Here is a 26,009-nt window from a genome sequence, read left to right as displayed (position 1 = left end):
AGTGCATTATTGTACTTCTTTTCCAACATTAGTCATTTTCCCTTTTTTGGTCAATTTTGCCATTTTTAATTGGTGTATCCAGTGATTTTGATGATTATTCCTTTGTAATGTAGTTTGATATCTGGCACTGCTAGGCCCCTACTTTTTTTTTTTTCATTATTTCCTTAGAGATTCTTGACCTTTTATATCTCCAGATCATTTTCATAAAATTTTTTTTCTAGTTCTGCAAAGTAATCCTTTAGTAGTTTGATTGGTATGGCACTCAGTTAATTAAATTAGGTAGTATTGTTATTTTTTATATTGACTTGGTCTATGCATGAGTAATTAGTTTTACTCTAATAGTTCAATTCTTTTTAGTATTCTAATATTTCCTATGTGGATTTTGATAGATGCATAAGTCTTCATGCATTCTGTGATTTTTAAAAATGAATTTCTATTTTTATTCCTGTTTAGTTTTATTGGTTATATATAAAAATGTTGATGATATATGTGGATTTATTTTATTTTTATTTATTTATATATATATTTTTTAGTTTATAGGATTCAATTCCACAATTCCTTGAGTTTCACATTTTATCTCCCTCCCAAGGCGGCATATAGTTAAGTATAGGATCTGTAAATACTTTCACATTATACATTAGTCAGGTTATAAAGATGGATTGTATCAGCTGGAATGAAAAATGGTAAAGAGGACATAAAACCAAATAAGAGAAGGAAAAAGATCAGGTATTTTGCTTCCACCTGGATATAAACTCAGTTCTTTCTAGTTCTTTCTCTGGATGCACACATTTCTCTCCATCATGAGTCTTTTGGGATTGACTTATATCACTGCATTGCTGAGAAGAGTCCAGTCTATCAAAGTTTGTCATCACACATACATTGTGTCTGTAATTGTGTACAAATTTCTCCTGGTTCTACTCTTCTCACTCAGCATCAGTTTGTACAAGCCCCTCCAGGTAAATATGAAGACTGTCTGTTCCTCGTTTCTTATAGCACAATAGTATTCTATAACATGCATATACCACAACTTGTTCAGCCATTCCCCAATTGATGGGCATAAACCCACCTTCCATTCCCTTAATTGATCTTCAAGCAATAACTTTTACCCCTCCCTTCCCTTCCACTGATCTGTAAGCAGGCATTTTAGCATAACTTTTACCCTTCCCTCTCCTAATTGATCCGTGCTTGGGGGTTCAGCCTAGGGTAAAATCCCTGCTCCATTCTTCCCTGGCCCCTACCGGGTGTTCCCCATCTCCACCTGTTCTGTACCTCCAATCCTGTACCTCAGCCTATAAAAACGAGCAGGAAAATTAAAATATACACTGACCAATCAATGATTGTAGTTTCAGCTTACGTAACCTGACTGTTGTACTCTCTTTAAAAACCAGCATACTGTTCATGCCAATTTACTGTCTGATTTGGGTATGTGACCCTGGAAGTCCCGCAGCAATAAAATCCACTTCCAGTTTTGATCTCAGGGATCTTCTGTCTCGCTCCATTATGCCCAACATTTAGTACTATCATCTTCTGATATCTCCAAGAGTGATAATTTTATTTTTTGCCTGTGCTTATTTTGTCAGTTTCTTTTTCTTGTCTTTTTTCTGTAGGTAACATTCCTAGCACTATGTTAAATAATAATGGTGATTTACCAAATTGTTCAGTTCCTGTGGCATAACAGATTTTGCTCCAACTCTGTATTTTAAATTTTTTGTGTTTTTATATTTCAAATTGTTTCTTTTAAGTCACATGTTGTTGTGATAAGACATACTGTTGTTTAATTTATTCTACTGTCTTCCTCTGTTTTATGAATAATTCATCCTATTTATATTCAGTTATCTGCATTCTCCTAGATACTATTGTGTACTTTTTCTTTTCTTTGCTCTTTCTTTTTTTATTAAAGTTTCTTACCATTTTGTTTATCTTTCAAGCCTCTCTTCAAAATCCCTCCCTTCTAAACTCAGTGGTTTTTTTTCCTTATAATTAATCCATTCCTCTATCTTTTTTAAAAATTCTCCCTTTCCCCCTCTTCTTGTTTTCTCTTGCTTCTATGTTGAGTTCAGTATATTTCTACACCAAACTCTTTGTTTATATTTGTGTGTTTCTTCTTCATTTTGCCTTTAATTTGTCCTTAGCACTTATCACCATGCTTGGTATACAGTAAGAGCTTAATTTGACTTGACTTGATGTGTGTTTGTATTTTCCACCCTCTTTTCTCTAGTTAAGAAGAAAGTAATGTTTAAGTGATACCTGCTTTCATGTTTACATAGATTTCTACTTGTATACACTAGTTATATTGGATCATAAGTTCCATCAACTTTCCTCTCCCTTTTTATGCCTTGCATATCTGTTTCCCCCTTACCTTTTTTTCTTTTCAGTGCATCAAAACCTAATAAAAGTCACTTTCAGTCTTATTTGACTCCTATGATCATGCATGACATTACAGTTTATATTATATCTATGCTGATTGGGGATGCTTGCCCCCTCCTCATTAGAATGCACAAGCTTCATTCTTATAGTCTTTTCTGATTGCTCACCTATATTTACATTTTTATGCTTCTTTTTATTCCTGTGTTTCTTCAGAAACACATAGAAATCCTTAGTTTCATTAAAAGCTCATTTTTCCCTCTGTAGGGTTATACTCAGTTTTGCTGGCTAAATTATTTTTGGTTGTAAGCCTGTCTTTTTCAAAACTTTTACAATTTCATGTATCATTGAGCTCTGCTCTTTTATAATCACACCTGTTAAATCTTATGTGAATTTGGCCATGATTCCTGTACTCAAACTCTTTCTAGATGCTTATGGTACTTTTTCTTTGATCTTGAAAATCTTGATTTTGGCCATGACATTCCTGGAAGTTTTCATTTTGCTGTTTCTTTTTGAGATGGCTGGTAAATTGTATTTTCATTTTACTCTCTGGTTAAGAGTTTTGGGCCAGTTTCTTCTATGATTTCTCGAAATATAGTGTCTAGGCTCTTTCTTTGGTCATGCCTTTCATGTAGTCTAATGATTCTTAGATTTTCTCTCCTGTTTTCTAGGTCAGTTGTTTTTGATGTGAAATACCTATTTAATGTATTTTCAGTTTCTCAACTTTGTTTTAATATTTTTTCTTGGCTTAATAGAATTGTTAATTTGTATTTGATTCATGCTAATTTTCAAGAAGTATGTTACTTGGATAAAGTTTTATACTTCTTGTACCAAGCTGTTGATTCTCTTTCCATTTTTTTCTTCCACACCCCTTATTTTTTTTCCAATTATTTTGCATTATTTCTTTTAGGAATTCTAATTGATCTTATGGGTAAGCTGTATTTTCCTTTGAGGCTTTGCTGGTAACTGTTTTGGAGTTATTCATTTGAGTTTATGTCTTGGACAGTCATGGAATCATAATAGCTTCTTGATATTAAAACCTTATCTGTTTTTGGCATTTCAGTGTCTTGGCTGAAGTACTGTTCCTTACCCATGGGTTGCCTCTTAGATTTCCTTTCTTCTCAGGATCAGGCTTAGAGGAAACATCCTGAAGTTAGTCGTTGGGCCTGAGTTTGAGATTTCCTTTCTCCAGGGTCCAGGATTGGAACGATAGAATGGTGACTTCTGGACCCTATAGATGAGTTATATAATGGTAGAGGAGCTAGGTTGCACTGTCCTCCTATCCAGCAATGTTGGCTTGTCCTCTCACCTTTATTAATAAAACATTTTATCTTAATATTATACTTTATACTGTAACATGAATCTTTCTCCCTTTTCCTCCCTTCCCCCATACATATAAATACATATAAAAATGTATACATATAAATGTATACATTTACACACACACACACACACACACACACACATGCACACATGCATGCACGCGCGCGAGACCTGGCCCTAATTAGGAAACCGGAAGCCAAAGCTCACATGCATTTATCCTTAAGTGGCAGCTGTAATTCTAGTCCAGGTGAAATAGAGTCCATAATTTTGCTTGGGCTAGAAGTACAGCCACTTGAGGATAGATGCATGTAAGCTTTGACTTTGACTTTGACTTCCTCAGTTTTCCAATTAGGGCCAATTCTTCCTAATTAGGCAGCCTTATGGGGGCCCCACACCGCTTTTTCTATCCACTTTGGATCTGATTATATTGGAGTCAGGCCAACAATTGACTTAGCTCACTGTATGTCAGAACTCCCTAGATCAAGTTTTCAACCTGCCTCAGTCTCCCCAAGAACAGAAATTCAGAAATGCCCAGACATTCTTGATAGGCACATAGTTTTTAATCAACCTTGGATAGCAATTTATGACTTTAAAGTTATTATTATTATTTAGTCATATTGTGCTTACTACAAAGATTGTGGAGATAAACTGTATTGTACAAATTATGCAGTTGGTTCATCCTAGATTATACATGTTGAACTAGAAGGCATCTTAGTCTAACCCCTTTATTTTCAGAAAGAGGAAGTGAAAGGTCTGAGAGGTTCCGTGACAGTCCAAGAACATAGAGTGTAATTAAAGCTAGAATTTATTTTCAGGTCTTGTGACACTCTGTCCCTTATACCATGTAGATCTTTCTATTAGAGGGTTTAACAGTCCAGTATGGGAATATTATAATAAGAACAGCTTGTTTATGTAGCACCTGAAATTCTACAAAGAACTATTTCCACTACACATAACCGTAGCAACAAACTAATACCCTCTTGTCATCCAAACAGAATACAATCAGCAAATCACCAGGTTTTCTCGACTACTTTTGTTATAAAATCTAATCTTCATAGGGCCCAGTGCAGTGATATATAGTTAATAGTAAATGACTGATTTGATCTGTTCTGTGGAGAATTTTGACTGAAGTTTATTGTCCTAAATCTACATAATTTATAAATTTGCCTTGGTAATTATAGAGCAGTCGAATTTAACCAAGTTTGTATTTATGAGTTCATTAACTTTGTATTCTTCTTTTTGAGTTTATGTCTTGGACATTCCAGGCATCTTAACAGCTGATAATGAGAAGAGTCAATTAGTGTCTTTTTCATTTTAACTTGAAAAAAGTTTTTGGCTGAATTCTTTTTATATTCATACCTTTCACTTATAGCAATATTAGACATGCAGTGATTTTTCTGTCTCTAATTGTAGAAGAAAAGCAGAAGTCATGCTTGGACATGGATTGTTCTCATTGCTGGCTGAAAGACTGATGCTTCAAACAAGTGTTATCTCTATGACCACATACAATGTTCTCTTTGAGGTATGAACACAGAATTTCCATCTAAATTTTTTAGGAGATGCTAGTATGAAGTGATTTGGATATTTTATTCAATTTCTTGATGACAGAAAATCACCAACAAAAGTGTAATAAAAAATTTAGAAATTAATACATATAAAAGAGATTCAGACAAACCTGTTAAAATTGTCATCTGTTAATCATTGTATAAAAGTTTCAATTTTTGATTGAAAATATTTCTGCCTTTTATTGTATTCATCAGGATTCTAACTTGATGTCCAAGCAAAATTAATTTAAAAGATTTTGGAATTCTCTGAGTATTTAAACAGTATTAAAAGATTTAAAAAATATTGTGAGGACTGTTTGATAATTTACGCAAAATGGTTTCCAATTCTGTAAATACTTAACAGCATTATATTTTATGATGTTTTTGAAAATTTAGTAAGTTAAATTATAGTATTGGAATATCATGATGCTAACTTACTGCTATTTTCTCACTGTTTTAGATTTTGATAGAACAGATTTGTACTCAGGTGATACACAAACAGCATCCTGATCCAGATTCATCAGTGAAGATACAAAACCCTCGTAAGCATCTTCTGGATATTTCAAATAACTGGAATGAGTTTTTCCCTTTTTTTGAGTTTGGTTCTGTGATTTTATCCCTGGCAGCTCCCTTCACTGATACTGATTAGCATCTCTTATGGTACTTAAAGCTTTAGAATGGTGCTTGAGGCCTCAAAAGGTTAAGTGACTAGATAGTAGGCACAAAGATTGTAAATAGATTGGATTTGAAAAAATTTGAAAAAAAAGATTGGATTTGAACTCAAGTTGTCCTAACTCTATCAGTTTATGCAGTGTCAATAATTGAATTTTGTTCAAAGTTTATTTTTTTAAATGATTGTTTTAGTAAGTGCTTAGATAGAAATTCTATAAAAAGAAAACTTATAGCCTTTAATTGTTAACATTTTTCATGTTTTGTTTTATGTATAACTTGGCATTGATCTCAAATTATATGCAAAGTTTATAACACTTTTTAAGAATTTTGTATACAGGTTCTTTATTATATGGTTAGAGGTCTAACAAAATTCTATTTTCATTATTTAAATATATCAGGCTAAGTTTTGTGTATTATGTAAATACTTTCACTTTAAATTATTGTCAAAGGAAGAATACCAAATTTGGAATGGAAAAGTATCTGCCCTCATCTTTGTTTAAGAGACTCTTGATTGGCTATTTATAATTCTTAGGCAGTTGTACAAAATACAGCTTTCCCTTTCTGTATTTTATATGGTACTTCACATGCAACTAGTTTGGTACTGCCATTAAATTACACCGCTTGTTTCTTAAAGATGAATTTTAGTATAATATTTAAAAATTTATATAGCTCTGAAGTTTTATTCTCCCTAGTCATGAGTTAAAGGTGATATTATCTTTGAATTGAGTGGAAAGGGGGAAAAACTCTGAAATTATTTGAATATGTGCCTTCATTTTATAGAGTTAAAGAATGATACCCCCCAAAAATCTGTCTTGAAACTTTAAAAAGCATATTATCTTCCTAGCTTTAGAAGGTTGTAACTTGAAAAAAACTAGAATATATAACAAAAGAAATTTCAATATATAAACATTTAGGAGGTTATATTACAAATACCACAACTGTATTACTCTCAGTTTCCTTTTTTTCTTTTATGAATAATCTCATATTATTATTATTTAATAGTCTCTACAACATTTAGTAAAAAGTGAATTCTTGTATAATTTTTGGATTTATAAGATGCTAAAAAACTTTGACTTCTGGAAACTCAGTATGTTTCTATTTAATTTTGAATTTAAAACTTCTTTTGAGTATGCTAATGCATTTTTCTAAACTGAGGTCAGAAAATGTTATCAACCTAACAAAAAAGATTTTATGGTATCACAGTAAAATTGAGTGTGTGTACATGTGCATGTTTAAATTGGTGGATGGATTTAAATTTCCTTTGGGATTTTATTTCAGACCTTACTTTTTCAGTTATAAAAGAGAAACCTGACAGGTTTTTAAAAGTTATAATGATAATGAAAAGAGTATGTTAGTAGGAATCAGAGAATTTTATATTGGGTGAAGGTAAATAAATGGTTTTTGCCTTTTTCTTGATTGCTTGAATGCTGATATAGGCAAGTTGGCCCTAGTTTTAATGTTTATTTTAGAGTCTAATTCATCCATCCATATTATTTAAAAGTTTCAGAACTTAATCCTGGAAGGGTCATATAAATTGAAAAGTTTATTTTAGATTTTAATTAATGTTTATATGTAACATAGGTTTTGGAAGTGATCGAAATGTTTATTATCACTTAAATTCAAATGGACCTTAAATAATTTTAGTTCAGATTTTCAAAGCTTTTGCTTATGTTCATGAAAGTTCAGGGAAGAAAAATTGGGTAATTTCTTGTAATTGGTGCTAGCTTTTAAAAGAAGTAAATAATTATATCTAAGATTGTGATTAGTATAATTTATTTCAGGGAAACACAATTAATGTGAGATTGCAAATAAAATAGTTCTTTCCTCCTGCCTTTTTTTGGTTGCATTTTTGGTTTTTACTTATTTATAAATTGTCTTGCAGAGATACTAAAAGTAATTGCAACTCTGCTGCGAAATTCTCCCCAGTGTCCAGAGAGCATAGAGGTTCGAAGAGCCTTTCTTTCTGACATGATTAAACTTTTTAATAACAGCAGAGAAAATCGAAGGTAAGCAGAAATAAATAATATGCTTACAGTAGTAAAATGAATTTCAGTAACTTTGAGGCTAATCTAGCAAGAAAAATGATTTATTAAAATAATAGTATGTTTCATTAATGGTTTTCAAATCATATCAGAAACTTCTAAATGAGAGTATTTAATGCTAAGCTGGTAATTGTTTTGGATACATGTGCATCTGAAGGTCCTTTATTTTAGAATCATTTTAATTTTTTGTGATTTTCTTTAAAATGAACAGTAATTCAGTGAATTCTCACAATTTTCAGGAGCTTGCTGCAATGCTCTGTGTGGCAGGAATGGATGCTTTCACTTTGCTATTTTAGTCCCAAGAATTCAGAAGAGCAGAAGATAACCGAGATGGTGTATGCTATTTTCAGAATTCTGCTTTACCATGCAGTCAAATATGAGTGGGGTGGCTGGCGTGTGTGGGTGGACACACTGTCAATCACACATTCAAAGGTGAGTTTCTTTTGTAGGAACTATTTCTTAGTATTTTAAATGTCCATCATTTAAAATTTTATGATATTTTTGATAAAAGAAATTTAAGATATAAGGGGAAACCTTATCTCTCATAAGACTCTTCTTTCTATGAAATATGTAATTAGAGCAGTCATTGTCTGTTTTCCTAATCATGTTAAATTAATGTATTAGACCAGGTTAGTTTAAACTTCAAATAACAAGTGTTTGACTCTGGTTTTTTAAAATGAAAAGGAATTAATCTCACATAGTTCCAGTTTGAATAATGGAATAGGATTTCCCAGGAGAATAGGAAATATCTTTTCCCTTCTTTAACTTAAACTTTTTTTTTTCTTTGTGGCATAAAGCTTTTGAACACAAGGTGGCACACCTTATCTATTCAAAGAATTAAAAGAAACCCTTCTAGTTCAAGCCTAACAGTAGAATATGCAATGCCGCAGGCTGATTTTGTAGTATCCTAGGATCCTAGATTTAAAGGTAGACAGGGCCTTAGAGATCATCTCTTCCACTGAGAGGATCTCTTATTAGCTGAGATTTGGGGAAGAGAAGTGACTTGCCTAAGGTGCCACAGATTAAGTGGTAGAGAAAGAATTTGAATCTTGCTCCTCTGAATCTGAATTCAGGGCTTTTTTTCACTTAATCACATTCCCTTCTTTGTTCATTCTGTGATTTGAAACAAAAATTTAAGTGAAGAGTTAAAAAATATCATAAAATTACCCGAAACACTTGTGTTATGTCCTTTTCAAGTTTAGACAATGTTAGAAGATTGCACATTTATAATTTTTAAGCTTCATACTATCTTGTTTTTTCATTCTTTTTTCTGGTACAAGGAATATGTCAGATATTATAGGTCTTGTAAATTTTATTTTTATATTTATTGATATCACTCTGGATATTACCTGCTATCCCAGTCCTACCTAATCATTTAGGAAATGGGTTTCCTAACTAGAAAGTATTCCTTCAGCATACATCGTAGCTATTAATCCCTTCTCTTTATTTCTGCATTGAAAAGAAGTAAACTGAGATAAAAAGTGTTTAAGGACAGTTCAAATGAGAAGAGTAACTTTTTAGCAAGCCTACTCATAAATGTAGTGCTATATCTGATGACAGTTGGAGTAGTTTTATTTCATTGAATAAAAAACTGATCTTTTGTATTCTCTTTTTTCAATCTACTTAAAAATTAGAACAGAATATAAAAGAAGTTTATAGAAGGGTTGTGATGAAAAAATAGTGCTAGTTTTTAATTCATTTACAAAGGTAATAAATACAGTTCCTTGTCTGTTCATGTCCCTTCTTCTTCTAGATTTGATCACAATCCTCTCAATCTCATTTCACCATTTGATGATTTCATTGTTTAACCCTGTAATTGTGATCTACTTGTGTCATTGAAAGAAAGGGTCCCTTTCTCCTTGCTAAGGGTTAACCTCTATATTTTTGTACTCTTGCTCTCATTTGCTCTTTTTTCCTTTAGGAGCATGTTCCTTCAGACATGCCTTCTCTTTTTACTCTTTCTTTTATTCACTGACTCCTTCCTGGCTTCCAAAAAATATGCCCAAATATCTTCTGGCTTTACAAAACATTCATTTGATCTTGTCATCTCTTCAGCTCTTCAGGTAGTCATCATATTTTGCTCTTCCCATTAACACCAACCTTCTAGAAAAAGCTACCTATCCACTTGACCTCAGTCCTCACATCTCAATAATTTCTTAACTCCTTGCAATTTGAATTTAATTTCAGCCCTGGACAGAAACTGTATTCCTTAAGGTCACCAACAGTGATTGGTAAACCCATCTGCTGGTTGTCTACACTACTTTAAGTTAATATCACTTTTGAACTAGGTTGAATTTTTCATTGTGACCCATTGCAGTTGGTAAGGATCCCTTTGCATCCTTCCTGTCCTGTATCATCCTTTGTATTGAGAAATATGCAGGAAAAATAGCTCTGTTTCTCAGTACTTCAGTGATAAGTGTAACTGTTAGATATTCCTTGGAGTAGTTATGGGCTAAGAAGGTCAGACTCAACCAGATCCCCTAACTCCAAGGTGAGTGTGCAGAGTGTACCTCATCAGAGTCACCCTACAGAGAAGTCATAACAACCTAACCCCTTTCATTATCTGGTCCTTCTCTGCAACATTAAGTTTGCCTCATTAGTGTAGCAGGACTTGGGCTTATACTCCTTTGTTGACCAGTGGTTCCCTCTGCTTTGATGGGACTAATTTGGTATTATTTCTTGTCTATACCTAACCCTTTTGACTAAGAGTTGGGAAAGCGTGGGCCTCCCTGACTCCATTTTAGCCCCTATTTATATTCCCCTATTTAGCCAGATGTTACCAATCTCCATGTGAGGATGACCCATTCTGATGGCACCTTTTATCATCTTTGAATTGTTTCTAGTAATTGCCCTGAGTAAAACTGCTTGTTTTATTCACTTTCCATCTCTGTGGTTCTTGTTGCTTCCTAAGTGCCTCATGGGAATTCTTTTTGATCTACCAAACTATTGGCAATGTGACCACAACTCCTAATTTAATAAGTATAGCTAATGGATGGAGTATCTCCCAATAAATGCAATGTATTATAATGCTTAAGGGTGAAAACTGGGTTTTTGTTTGTTTGGCTTTTTGGTTGGGGAGTGGGTTAGAAGGTATTCTTTGTCAACTATAGGGATATTTAGCCCAAAGGAAACCCTAGCAGTGTTTTAGATCATTAAAATTTCAGAAATCTTATATTTCATTTGCTAGAGTCCTCCATTTCAACTTTTCCATACCTTAATAGGGAGTTTCAGGAATTGCTGTGTTCTCCCCAACCTTCACCCCTCCTCAATCATCACTCAGTGATTGACCCCATTTTTTTTTTTTTGGCTTTTTGGAGGGTGCAAGGCAGGGCAGTTAGGATTAAGTGACTTGCCCAAGGTCACACAGCTAGTAAGTGTTAAAGTGTCTGAGGCTAGATATGGAGCCAGGTTCTCCTGACTCCAGGACAGGACTGTTGCTCTATGCACTGTGCCACCTAGCAGCCCGATTGATCCTATTTTGATTAGATTACTTAGCTAGGTGGGTTTTTGTAATTTGTAATTGGAGTTTCCCCAGCTTGATAGACCTTGCCATAACTCATACTCTGCTGATAAACTTCTTGAGATCCTAGGGTCCTCTTCATGCCGCAAAGAGAGATTGGAATACTGTGGGTTTGACACGATACATGTTTATGTGCTTGTCGTTGGAAACACAGACACCAAACAAAGTAATGTCAGCCTTCTAGAAAGTTTTTATTGGGAGGCAACATCTATTCAGATAAGGCAGTGCAGAATATACGTAAAATATGTTTGTTAGTGGGGTTTGTACTAGCAGCTATGAAGGGCATTGTGTAGGAGGTAGCACTTGAGATATACCTTAAGAGAGCTAGAGAATCTGAAATGTGGAGGTGACAAAGGAGAGAATTTAAAACCCAGGCATGGAAGTGGGACATGGAATATCTTACAAGAGGAATGGCATGTTGGCTGGTTTGGCTAGACTATGGGAATAACTTGCAATCAGTCTGAGTTTCATATATACAACAATATATATGTGACAGCTTCCCCCAAATGTGAATCTTTAGTCTGGAAAGTCATACTGAAAAGGGATATGATTAAATTTATAAAACCATGAAGTAAAAAAGACTAATAATTCGACGAATTCCATGGTATTAAAAATACAAATTTGAATCTCTTTTTTTCATTGTTAGGAGGATATCCTAATATTGTTATACTATCAAGAAATTTAGGTAGAAGTAGTTTCCTTTTCATCCATTTAATCACAGATGAATCCTTTTTGTTATTTCTCATATCCACTCTTACTTTTTTTCTGTGCACGTTGCTAAAACCCTAGTCCAAATCCTTATTAACTGAGTCTTTGCAATAGCTTTTTAACTTTTTTTTTATTTTCCCAACCTAATCCAGCCATTTACGGCTTGTTAGATAAAAAACAAAATCAAAAAATATTTTGTCATTTTGGGAAGTCTTGATTGGCGTGAGTATCACAACTACAGGATGAAATTCTGTACTCAGCATGGCATTTAACATTTTTCACAACACTGTCTCCAAACCTACCAATATAACTTTTAAGTTCCATGATCTTTCTTCTGTGAACTATCTGATCCCCGAGAATAAGATTTGGCAATATGCTGTGACTCTTGTGTCCTTTTTCTTTGCTTCATTTCTACAAATCCTTCAAGTCCCCTACTATGTACCTGCATCCTTCTTTTATTCTCTGTAGTGTGCTGAGCACTGTGATCTATCAACTTTGGACTTATCATGGGTACCCTTTGTTCAGCACCTAATCAAACATCGACCTGTTACTTCTTGAGTGTTGTTTTGTTAATTAATATTAAAAAAAAACTTTTCATGTTTATATGCCTTGTACTCATAATTATACTTTGAAGGTAGCCATGGTATATTGTATTCCTTATATCCAATGGAAGAGTGCTGAGCAGGTGGTAAATTCTGAGTGAGTATTTGTTAAAAGAATAAATCAATTTAAAGAGCTAAAGAGTTATTTCTTCATTCTCTTTGGTGTATGGTAGTGCTCCTGTCTGAGATATTTTGCCTTATCTTGACTGTGGAATTGAAGTTGCATGTATTATTAGCAGGAGTTAGAAGGAACTAACTATAAAACTTTTCTTTTGAATAACTTTGCTATGTATGGTTTTCACTCTTGGGTAATTATCATGATGACAGTGTTATATATTTTTCTTTTGCTGATATAAGCCTTTTCAGGTTGAAGATGCTCCTAGAAAACATGGAATATTATTGGAATTTTAAAAAAATCACAGTTTCTTGTGTATTCTTGAATGAATTAAAAAAAACATTATTACACAACTAAGAATCTTATAAAATTTTAGAACTATACTTATTGTAAAATTGGATTAAAAGAATATAAAGCTTGATTTTTTTCCCTCCGGAGGCATGAACATGGTTAAGTAAGGGAAATAAAAAAAAGGAAGAAAAAAATGCGCAGAGTAATTATTTGAATTTCAACTTATCCAGTATTTCAGTTACCTACTATGTTCTTAGTTAACCTGAAATAATGTTTAAATTACATATACTAAAGTACAGTGTTTGGTCTATCTAGTTGATATTTCATTTTAATCCAGGTATTTATAGCAGTAAACTACTCATTAATTTGAAATGAAAACAATTCCTTTAAGTTGAGATATTATGTGACCAATTTTTATGACTTTTTATAAAACCCCAACGAAGAGTATTTAACAGTACTTGTAAGAAGGTTAAATAAAATGAAATAACTGATGATATAATTAATTCTAGTTTGTTACCTAAGTGGAAAGAAAATGATTGCTTTTTCTTCTATATTATAAAATGACATCAAAGGCTACATTGATTACTTGGAGGGAAAAAAGTATTCAATTTGAATCATGTGCCTTTTACTTTCTTTGCCATTTAATATGTTTCAATTCTCATTTTTTTTTTAAATGTTTTATTTGTGTGTCAGTATATATATGGATTAATTTGAATGTTGTTGCAAATTTAACATCTTTGGACTACTTGATGTTGATGATTAGATACTTTTTGCTACATTAAAAATATAAACACAGACTATACACTTTAAGGCTTTATATAAGAATATTAATTTTTTGGATGCATGACAAGCATGCATACAGAATTAGATGAATAATTTGTTGTATGAGGTTTAGATGCTAAATGAATAATTGGACCCCAGTTTTTTTTTTACTATGAATATAAGCACTTTAAAGTCATTTTTATACTCCCATATATAATTGTATGGGATTGATGCTTATTTTTTCCTTTTTGCAGCCATTTTGTATCCCAATACAACTAATTTATAACACAGTTCTTTGGTGTATAAAGAAGTAGTGTTGTAGAATTGGATAGCTTTTGCAGAGCTACACATCAAGATACATGCAGCTGCTATAAAAAGCCAAAGAAACTCAATTGCAATTTTATTGTCCAGTTTGATAGATTTCCTGCCACCTTTGTAGCAGGAAAGCTGTTTGTCACTGTAACCCTCTCCTCCAACAGCTGCACTACTCTTTATAAGTAGTAATAGGGCTTTTCTAGCATAATTGTGCTACATCAGTTATTTTGATTTTAAGGCTTAAAAGGTATGCATATTAAATATAACTTTTACAAATCTGATTTTTATTGTTTTGCCAGTTGTTATTTTCCTGTTCTTTTCATATCCCAAGTTGGATAGTAACCAAGATAATGTTTGGTTGTATCAGCAAAATTTCATTAAAATGTTTGCATTATTTATTTGTGACTGTTAAAATTAGAGCATTTTTGCAAATGTATTGAATTTCCTTTAGGGTTTAGCAGCAGATTTTAACTGAGCAAATATGTGAAACAATTATATATGAAAATTTAATGTCTAGACTTTTACTGTAATAGAGAACAAGGAAAATGATGGTTAATAGCCCTTTGACCTTTGATATACTAAAAACTTAAAGTGTTTTATATATTTAAAATAAAACTTATTAGCCTACATAGAAATAGAATTAGGTAAAATATGTAATTATTTTGTATTCTCCAAAATATTAAGAAACCCTACTTAGTGATTCTAGTGAGTTAGCTTAAAAATAACATTCAGTCATCATGTACAGGAAGGAAATTGTAAATAAGAAATTATTAACATTTAGCAAGCAATTAAAAAGTCTTTATTTTTTGAAATATTATCAAAATTTCTGAAATTATAAGTTGGCAAATAGTCTTTATTGTTAGGATCATGTCCCTTTGGCATAAAATAATGGTAGCAGTTACATGCTAAAATGTTTTTTATAAAAAATGAATTTTCTTTTAAGGGTTCAAAAAGATTATGTCCTTCCTTTTGTCACATGAAGACTTCTTAAAAACACAAATTATTAGTTTTGTTTTGTTCTTTACCCAGCAAAGAATCCTATCTTTTTAACTTCCGTACTATTAAAAATAATTTGTTCCATGAAACAATTTATATATAAAATGTTTGAGAAACATTTAAAATTATTTTTTAAAAGAAGCAAAAATAGAATTTAGCTGAGTTTTTGCCTGAATGGAATCACTTAAGGTAAATGCCACAGAATTGTAAGCACAAGTTAAGAACTCAATTGATACTGTAGTGTTTTAACCCAATCTTACAGGTGAAACTTGGATCTGTTAGGCATACATATTGCAGGTGCAGAAGTTGGAGTACTTATTGACTAAGGTGACATTTTATGGTAAAAGGAGGTGTTGAGGGCAGGATTTACATTTATTTATATATTTTAAAACATTTTTTAATACCATCATGTACTACAATCAGAAAGAAAGAGTTCTAAAAAAGTACTTTATAGTTTAAAGGCATTTTGCCAGATGGTTGCAAGGGACTATTACTCAAAATATTAACACAAAAAAGCTTCTTTACACATCTTAACCTAAAACAGTGGATGAATTGAAAATATTAGAAAAAATTTAAGCACTATTTACTAGAGCATCCTAAGTGTAAAATAATGTGCTTCTACTGAGATTATGTTAAACTATTTAAAATTCTAAGAGGAAGTGATTATGCAGTTGACATATTTACTCTTTTCTCTGGTTTCTATCAAACTTTATTCATGAGGCAGCATGGAGAGAACCCTGCACATGGAATTGGATGGCCTGAGTTATGTTCAGGCTCTGTCAATTACTGGCTTTGTAACTTTGGGCAACTCACTTAGCCTTTCAGAATTGGTTTCCTCATCTATAAAATTAGAATAATAATGATTCTACCATTTACCTCACAGTTGTCATGAAGATAAAATAAGGTAATGTGAGAAAAGAGTTTTGAAAACTTAATTAATGATAGTTCAAATTTCTTTAGAACCTTACAGTTTCCAATAAGGCTTACATGCATCATTTCATTTAATTGGCATAGCAGCTCTGTAAGGTAGGCAGAATTCATTATTATCTTCATTTTTATAGGTGAGATTTGAGGTACACAATGAAGTTCTCAGGGTCACAACTAGTTAAGTCACAACTGATAATGGAATCCATATCATCTTCTGATTCTAAATCCAGTATTGTTTTCCCCACACCATGAATTGTTACTTTAGTATAAGATGTGTGTGTGTGTGTGTGTGTGTTTGTAGGAATGGGTAATGTACTTTTAATGTTTTAACAAATGGCATAGTTGGTGTTGATTGTGACTGGCAGGCCCTACCTTGCTTTTGTGTTTAACTCAAAACTCAAATTAATCATAGTTAGCAGAGTTGCTAAGATTTAACACTGTTCTTCCTAGCTTCACTACATCATTGTTATAGTTTAGCTGTCTATTACCTCTCTTGCTCAACTTGATGCAGCCCAAGACCAAAACCTCGAATAACTTGTCTTTCACCTTCTGAACTCAGCTTAGGATGTGTCTGAGATATCGGGCCCCCTTGCCTCCAGCACTCAACCCAGCAACTATGCTTGACACCAGGAGCAGAGACTTCAACAACTAGCCCACTTCCTCAGTGGTTCTTTAAAGGATCAAAGACTCAGAGAGTAGGGCTCTTTTTTTTTCTAGGACATGTCATTAACACTAAGCCCAATACTCCTTCCTTAACACTTGGAAGAAAGAGAACTGAAATATTTCTCTACCATTTATTTATAAGATTTTTAAATGTGTCAGCCTCGGGCAAAAGGTGATTTCCACAATAGCAAACTTCTACCTCTTACTTTTCCAGCTCCAGTGACACACAATCTTCAACTACATAAGAAAAATTGTTGCATCCCTCCCCCGTACCACTTCTTATTCTCTCATTCCCATCTACTCAGCCCTTTACCATGTTCTAATCCAGCTTTACTTTTTTTCTTTTCATGCTACTACATGTCTTTTGGCACAGATGAAAACCTGGGTTTCTCCAAAAGATGTTACATACTTGGTTGTCATCTTTGGACTGATTTCACCACCTTTCATGTCCCTAAATATACTGACTCTAGTAGGGGAAATGACATCTCCTTTAAGTTTATTCTGTTCTCATGTATATCATAGTCCAAATCCAGGTGGCCATTATATATAGTCCCAGTGACGTTGCACCTCTTTTCTCAAGGAGTACAAGGCTTCCCCCCACTCTAATTTCTTCCATTTTCCTTGAGAACTTCAGTGTACATGTTGTTATTTCCTCAAATATCCTGGCTTCCCAATTCTTTATTGTCTTTTAACTCTCATAACTGGCTTCTTCATTTCATCTGTGCTTGTATGCCCCTAGACTTATTTGTCACCCTCATTGTGTCGACACTAGCCCCTCAACACTTCAGTATTCTTTTTTACAGACCATTACCTGCTTTCTTGTTTATTTTTTTTTCCTTTTCCAATTTTTATCCTGAGAGTTAGAAAGTTCAGTATTAGACTATTCTCTACTCTTAGACTTCTTGGTCTTGCTAATGCCCTGCCAAACCCCAGCCTGGATTACTCCCACTATCCCTCTTCTCTATTCTGACTCAAATGCTGATGTACAAGGCTAGAGAAATTCAGATAAATCTACTGACTGGATGCATTCCCAGTTTTTGTTAGCCAATCTAAACTGGATCCTTAGTTCAGTAAAGCAGTATTTTTAGTATTCCCTAAATTTTTTCTCTATTACATCCTCCATAGTAACTGTTTTAAACTTCTTTCTTCAAGCCTCCTATGCTAACCTTTTTGTTATCTCCTTGACATAATTTGTTGAGAAAATTGATTTCATTCACCTTGAGCTCCCTCTTTTCTTCTACTTTGTATGTTATAACCACTTTACATCATGTTCCCCATTCACTTCTGCTTTATTCCAGTCTCTGTTGAAAGTACAGCTTTTCTTCTCAAGTTTAACCCTTCTCTTTGTATCCATAATCCCATTTCCACAAGATTGTCCCCATAATCATTTTTTAATCTTCAGTCTTTCTCTCCTGACTGACTTATTCTGTGATGCTTAGAAACATTCCTGGATTTTCCCCATCCTAAAAGAACTCTCCTGATCCTACTGTGCTTCAAAGTATCATTGCTACTATCTTCCTCCTCCTTTTAACAGTGAAATTCCTGGGAAACATTGTCTCTACTCATTTCTTCTACTACTTTTTTTTTTTTAATTTGCTGCCTTCCAACTTCCTCACACAAATGAATTTATTCTCTCTAAAGTTGATCTCTTTAATTACCATATATTCTATAATATATGGTAATTTTGTCTCAGATTTTGTCTCTATTGATATCTCTGAAGTATTTGACACTACCAGCCACCCTCTCCTTTTGGATAATCTTTCCTATCTGGGTTTTCAGGAGACTTTTCTTTTTGATTATGTACTACTTTGACCACTTCTTCCACAGCCATTTCCTTTCAGCTCACTGTATATACCTGCTACACTTCTGTCCTGGACCTCTTCCAGGACAGACTTATAAGAGATACAGACCTGACCATATTGTTCACCTGTTCAGTAAACTCCATTGACTCCTTACTTCCTATACAGTCAGCTACAAGTTTTCCCTTTTTCCATTTAAATCCTCCTAGAACTTGACTCCAACCTGTCTTTCTAGCTTTATTTTACATTACTCATCTTATTGACCTCTGTGGTTTTTCTATACTACTTTTTTCTTACATAGGACACTCCCTCTCCAAGAGCTGTGATCTTTCTCTTGACTCCAGTCTTCCAGCTACCAATCTGTCCCCATTCCTGGAAGTTCTCCCTCAGTTCCACTTCTTGCAATCTCTTTAATACTCAGATCAAGTACTGTTTTGTTCATAGCATATTTTCTGAAGCCTCCATGTACTATTAATTTCTTCCTTCCCCAGATATACTTCTTTCTGTGCATATTTCATTCTCCATTAAGTCAGATTCCTGAGCAAAGAGACTGAGTTTTATTTTTGTAGCCTTTGTTCCAAGTGTGGTACCTGGCATATATTAAAATATTAATAAGTGCTTCTTTATTACTTTGTTTTCTATGTTGTGTTACTAACATCTTGTATAGTGTCTGGTACTTTTTGTTTTTTACTGGACCTTTGATTTCATTGGTGTCGGGAGATCTTTGTGAGGAAATTCCCTTTATCAGATTGGCATGTACTTGCTTTTTAATTTGGTCATAGGTAATTGATAATTGCATTGAGAGTTTGAATTACTTTTCCTGCATAACATAGCCAGTATCTCTTGAAAGGTAGGATTTGAACTCAGATAATTCCTGACTTTGGGAATGAATCATTGCAAAGCTATTCCACCTATCACCTGGCACATAGTATATGCTTAATAAATGCTTGTTGACTAATTATTACAAAGAATGTTTACCATAGATTAGTTCAGATGTTTGAAAATGCCTTTATTTTTAAAAAATATCTTTATGATTAAGATAAAAAACTAGTAAATGTCAATCTAATATAATCACTATTTTCATGTTAAAAGGGCCTAGAATGGAAAAATGTACTTTTTTTTTTAAAGAAATAGCCATTTAAAAAAAAAACAAATAACTTTTTGGAAGCAAAATGTTGCTTCACATCTAGGATAGGTATAAGTGTGCTGAATTGGTGAAAATGTAATTTATACATGTGATTCAAACATAATAAAATAATCTGGTTCTATACCATTTGTTAATCGTTTGTTTCTTACTTATTAGTAAATGTTGATTGTCAAATTAAGTTGAAATTAATGGCAGAAGGAATGCTTGTAGTTATTAGCTCATAAGTGTCCTTAACTAGTGGTATGTAGAAGTGCTCAGTAGACATTTCAAAGGGCTATGGATTAGCTGTCAAATAACTGAAGATGAATGACTAGCCTTTTAGCTGGGTAATTTAGAACAATATCTGGTAATTAATTGTATATTATCAGTTTTACAGTTACAAATGCAAATATCTTAAGAAAAAGAAAAAGAAAGACAATGTAAGGAATTCTAGAATCACTCAGCTGTCATTAAGCTTTAGATTTAATGTAGGAAGTTAATGGGAAACTCAAAGAAAAAAATCTATTATGTGGCAGAATTTGCAGATCACTTCAAAGATTTGAATTCATGGAGTGTTGATTAAATGTAGTCCTTTTAGGAAGATAAAGTCACCCTAAAATAGATATTGACTAAGAACCTGAAGTTTAACATATGTAACAGTTTTCTTCCGATGTAATGTAGAAAGTATTTTGTAGAAATTTTCACTGGGAATTATTATATACTGTGTACGTAGAATTCGTGTTATTTACTTTCTGTATCTGTGTACACAGAAGAGAAATTGTACTTTGATTGACATGGGTACTCTTACCACTACTGATTATCCTCATGAGGTGCTATGGCCAAAATTATTGCCTGACAGCCAGTCTTTTAGTGCCTTATTCTCCACTTAAGTAGCCTGCTCTTCAGATAACAGAGAGAAAATCTATCAAAGGATACTATAGCTGAAGCCATTTTAGTTAGCTTGGAACTGTTAGAAGTTGAGCTGCTGTCGTGGCCTTTAAGAATCCGAGCTCAACACTATGTCCTTGAGGATTTTATGTAGTGCTTTAGTGGATGCCTGTTCTACATGCTATAAACCACTTTAGTATAGACTTTTCATATCTATGCACTAGTGTTAAAAGGTAAGACTTGAAATGGCTTGGTCACATACATTTAAAAAATGCCCTTGAGTGATCAGAACAACTCACAAAACTCAATTTCAGAAAAAGAAACAGCACAAAATGCATACTTTGTATGATAATTGGGTGTAATTTGAAGTTAGCTTTAATTGTAAGTTTTAAAAGAGGTTATTTGAAAAAGACCTTTTTGATCATGGACCTTTTTAGATTCAAGGTAAAACTTGTATCTGTGTTGAGTAAGCTTTGAAGAGGAAGCCATGGAAGAATTGTTTAGTGAATTATAACTTTCTCTAGAGAAAGGATTTAAAAATATTTGACTTTTCACTGCTCTTGGGGTGGTTGGCAGACCTTCTAGTTATATCTCTTGTGTTGGATATTGTGTTGGGAGAGTTGGAGTCCTGCCTGGCATGCAGTTCCTAATATAGCCTTGGTATTCTTTTCCCCTAAGTTAGAGACATGGGGTGCATGTAGATGTGGCCCCTGAGATCTTTAGTTACACCCCTATCCAGGACATGTCTCTAAGGAGAGACTGTTTTAGCTGGAAGGTGGATTACCATGGCTACCACAAGGGTGGACAGAGAAAAAGTGAAGCAAGTTTTATTAAGGAAGAGATTTTCACAAAAAAGAAGTAGGACACTAGGATTTTAAAAAGAGTTAGTCATCCAAAATGGTGAAATGAGGGTTGGTTTTTATATAGTCTTATATAGATCAAATAGGTCTAGAACTGGGAGATAGGCAACTTCTGAGGCTGAATTGTTGGGTGAGATGCGAGACTGAATCTTCCTCGTTCCTGCGGGTATAAAGGGGGCTACAACCCTTCACTGCAGGTCTTAATCTGATAAAGGGACTAAGGAGGTTTTTGGAATTTCACATAGGGTTCTTTAGGAGTTGAGGAGCTTACTTTATTCCTCACACCCTTATAATCCTGAAAACCCATAATGTTATGTGATTTTAGAGTTGGAAGTGATGGAAAAGATCATCTAATTCAACTCCATTTTACATGTGAGGAAGCTGAGGCTACAAGAAGTCAAGGAACTTGTAGACTTTTAATTATTTGGGATTCTAAGAAGTTACTGTAACAATGTAGGCAGTGTTTCCATTTTATATACTTTGAAAAAAAAAAGAGATGTCAATCCAAGTTCCATTTTTCTTTAAAACAATATGAGTCTGGGGCAGCCAGGTGGCGCAGTGAGTAAGAGCTCTGGCCCCAGAGTCCTGGGATTGAATCCGGGCTGATACTTAGCACCACACCCAGAAATAACTGGCTGTGTAACTTTGAGCAAGTTGCTTAACCCCAATTGCTTTAAAAACAACAACAACAACAACAAAAAACAATATGAGTCATATGTATTTTTCCTCCTTCCTCTCCTCATGATATTTTTTTCTTGCCTAGTTCATGTTAAAACCTTTAACAAAGAGGAGGGATGCCAGTACTTTCCTTTACTTATATAGTATACATCAGATCATTAAAATTTTTTGTTAAAATCTTCATGTGTTCTAGCTGAAAAGGTGGGATAGAGAGAACATTATGGGAAAGTGTCATTTAGGAGAAATGAGAAAGGCGAAAGGTATGTAGATTATACAAAAGCCTCTATACAGGACACTTTCTTCAAAAAATTAATATTTAAGGGGAGGCTAGGTGGCTCAGTGAGTAAAAAGCACCGGCCCTGGAGTCAGGAGGACCTGAGTTCAGTTCTGGCCTGACACTTAACACCCACACAAAAAAAACTAGCTGTGTAACCTTGGGCAAGTTACTTAACCCCAATTGCCCTCCAAAAAGCAAAAAAAAAAAAAAAAAGAATCTTTTAAGTACTAGACATTGCAAATACTAGATAACATAAAAAAAGAAAAATAACTATGTTCTAGGCAGAGATTTTTGATATGAGCATGATCCCTAAGTAATAGCACAGGGCATTGAAATACCTGTTTAGAAGTCATCTGAAGAAGGGGAATGTAACAAAGGAATGGAAAAAGGTAACTGACAGAACATCAGTTATTACCTCTCTTTGAATCTATTTCACACATATATACACAGTTTTTTTTATCTGTACAAGAATTGAGGGCATCATGGATGAGGGTATTAGTTGGGAACAAGCAGGCTTTCAGAAGTGCTTGATTTCTCATAAAGTCATTAGCTTCCATTTGCTCAAATCTAATTTTGAATGAATTATTTCCTTCAGTGAGTTTTTGAAATTCTTTTTCCATCTGGGCAATTAACTTTTTAAGGCATTCTTCTCCTCATTGGCTTTTTGGGCCTCTTTTACTATTTGATTTAGTCTATTTTTTAAGGTGTTGCTTTCTTCAGTCAGGCTGTTGACTCTCTTTTCTTGATTTTTCTTGCTTTGTTCTCATTTCTCTTCCCAATATTTTCTCCACTTCTCTTACTTGGTTTTCAAAATCCTTCTTGAGCTCCTCCATGGCCTGTAACCAATTCATATTTTTCTTGGGAGCTTTTGATGGAGGAATTCAGACTTTGTTGTCTTTTTCCCATTCCATCTTTGTTGCTTTTTGTCTCCAAAAAAGGAATCTATGGTAGGATTGTGTTTCCTGTGCTTGTTCATGTTGCCAGTCAATTACTTGACTTTTTAACTCTGCCACAGTAGAACTCTGCTTTCATAATGGAGAGAGCTTTGTCCCAAATTGTTGGGGTTTTTGCAGCTGCCAGAGCAATTAGGAGGGCGCCCTTCCTGCAGCCCCCACAAGCTCTGGCACCTGCCCACACACCCCAGGACCTCCACCTAAGACCACAATCCAGATCCAAGCAGGTCAAAGCAAGAGTGATTACCCTCTGAATGGTTGCTTGGTCCCCCTACAATCTGCAGGCCAGGAGCTCTGGGGGCAGGGTCTGGACCATGCTATTCTGACGCCCTCTTCCAGCAGAGTTCCACACTGACCTTTTGCTTGCTCTTTGGTGTTTATGGGTTGAGAGGTCTGGAAACTGCCACAGCTGCTAGTGCTTCACTCTCATGAAGTCTGCTCAGGCTGCTGCTGCTGGGGCTGCCCAGGGGCCAAAACCACATGGTTCACGTGGGGCTGGGCTTGGCTCCCAGTCTTGTGCAATAGCCCTTTCCTGCCAGCCTGCTGGGCTGCTTTCAGTGGGAGATTAGTTTCTCTCTGTCACTTTGTGGGTTTTATAGCTCTAAAATTTGTTTAGAGTCATTTTTTACATGTACTGAAGGAGGTGGAAGCTGGAGCCACAGGGAAGTCCTGTTTCTACTCTGCCATCTTGGCTCCCCCCTGGTATGCACAGTTTTATACTTTGGGCATAGTTTCCAATTACTTTCCAGAATGATTGGATCAGTTCACAGCTCCTCCAAAAATGCATTAATGTTCCAATTTTCCCACATTTTCTCCAACATTTATCATGTTAGTCAATCTTGATAGGTGTGATGTGGTACCTCAGAGTTGTTTTGATTTGCATCCAATAGTGATTTATAGCATTTTTTCAAATGAGTACAGATAACTTTGATTTCTTTGTCTGAAAATTGTTTGTCCATATCCTTTGACCATTTATAAGTTGAACAAAGTCTTGCATTCTTATTAATTTGATTCAGATTCCTATATATTTTGGAAATGAGGCCTTTATCAGCGACACTGGGTATAAAAATTATTTCCCAGCTTTCTGAATCCCTTCTCATCTTGGCTACATTGGCTTCGTTTGTGCAAATATGTTTTAATTTAATGTAATCAGAATTATTCATTTTGCATTTCATAATGTTCTCTATCTTTTGTTTTATCATAAATTTTTCCCTTCTCCATATATCTGACAAGTAAATTATTCCTTGCTCTCCTAATTTTTTTATAGTACCACCCTTTATATCTAAATTTTATACCCATTTTCACTTTATCTGCTTATAGGGTGTAAGTTGTTGATCTGTCCCCAGTGTTTGCCATATTGTCTTCTAGTTTTCCCAGCAGTTTTTGTCAAATAGTGAGTTCTTATCCCAGAAGCTTGAGTGTTTGGGTTTATCAAGCAGTAGATTACTATAGTCATTGACTACTGTATCTTGTGTGCCTAACCTATTCTGCTGAGCCACCACTTTATTTCTTAGCTAGTATCAAGTAGTTTTGATGATTGCTGCTTTATACACTGTTAAAGATCTGGTACTGCTAGGCCACCTTCACTTGCATTTCTTTTCATTAATTCGCTTGAAATTCTTGACCTTTTTTTTTCTTCTAGATGAATTTTATTATTTTTTCTATTTTGTTATATTTTCTAAAATATTTTTTTGCTAGATTAATGGTGTGGCACTAAATAAGTAAATTAATTTAAGTAGAATTTTCATTTTTATTATATTGACTCTGCCTACCCATGAGCCAATAATATTTTCCCAGTTATTTAGATCTGACTTTATTTGTGTGAAAAGTATTTTGTAATTTTTTTTTCATATAGTTCCTGGCTTCCTCTTGCCAGGTAGACTCCCAAATATTTTATTTTGTCTACAGTAACTTTAAATGGAATTTCTCTTTTGAATCTCTTGCTGTTGGACTTTGTTTGTAATATATAGAAATCATCAGAAGATGATTTTTTGGGGTTTATTTTCTATCAGGCACCTTTTCTAAAGTTGTTAATTGTTTCTACTAGTTATTTTAGTTGATTCTCTAGGTTTTTCTAAGTATACTATGATATCATCTGCAAAGAGTGATAGATTTGTTTCTTTTTTGCCTTTGCTGATTCTTTAATTTTTTTTCTTATTACTAAAGCTAACATTTCTAGCATAATGTTGAGTGAGAGGGGTGATAACATCCTTGTTTCACCCCTGATCTTATTGGGAGTGCTTCTACCTTATCCTCACTACATATAATGCTTACTGATGGTTTTAGATATATGCTACTTATCATGTTAAGGAAAACTCCATTTATTCCTATGCTCTCTAATGTTTTCATTAGGAATGGGTGTGGTCTTTTGTCAAAAACTATTTCTGGATCTATGAGATAATCATATGTTTTCTGCTAATTTTATTACTGATATTGTCAGTTATCCTGATAGTTTTCCTAATATTAAACTGGCCCTGCATACCTGGTATCAATTTCACCTGGTTATAGTATATTATCCTCATGATAAATTGCTTTAGTCTCTTTTCTAATATTATATTTTAAATTTTTGCATCTAATGTTCATT

General features: G+C 33.9%; 1 protein-coding gene across 2 annotated transcripts in view; it reads left to right on the top strand.

Annotated features, from left to right (window-relative positions):
- Positions 1–26,009, top strand: part of LRBA (LPS responsive beige-like anchor protein) — a 737,508-nt gene that overhangs the window by 17,769 nt on the left and 693,730 nt on the right. For both annotated transcript variants that reach the window (XM_069105500.1, XM_069105498.1), the window contains exons 6-9: positions 5,101–5,209; positions 5,692–5,773; positions 7,786–7,909; positions 8,185–8,377. In XM_069105500.1, the coding sequence (XP_068961601.1) occupies positions 5,101–5,209; positions 5,692–5,773; positions 7,786–7,909; positions 8,185–8,377 (508 nt within the window). The remainder of the gene's footprint in view (positions 1–5,100; positions 5,210–5,691; positions 5,774–7,785; positions 7,910–8,184; positions 8,378–26,009) is intronic.

Source organism: Petaurus breviceps, unplaced genomic scaffold, assembly GCF_028583685.1.
Source record: "Petaurus breviceps papuanus isolate PSGF00001 unplaced genomic scaffold, PetGlider_PUasm1.0 76, whole genome shotgun sequence".
NCBI classification, from domain to species: Eukaryota; Metazoa; Chordata; class Mammalia; order Diprotodontia; family Petauridae; genus Petaurus; species Petaurus breviceps.
The sequence above is the reverse complement of the archived record's forward strand: the minus strand, read 5'-3'. Positions and strand labels throughout refer to the sequence as shown.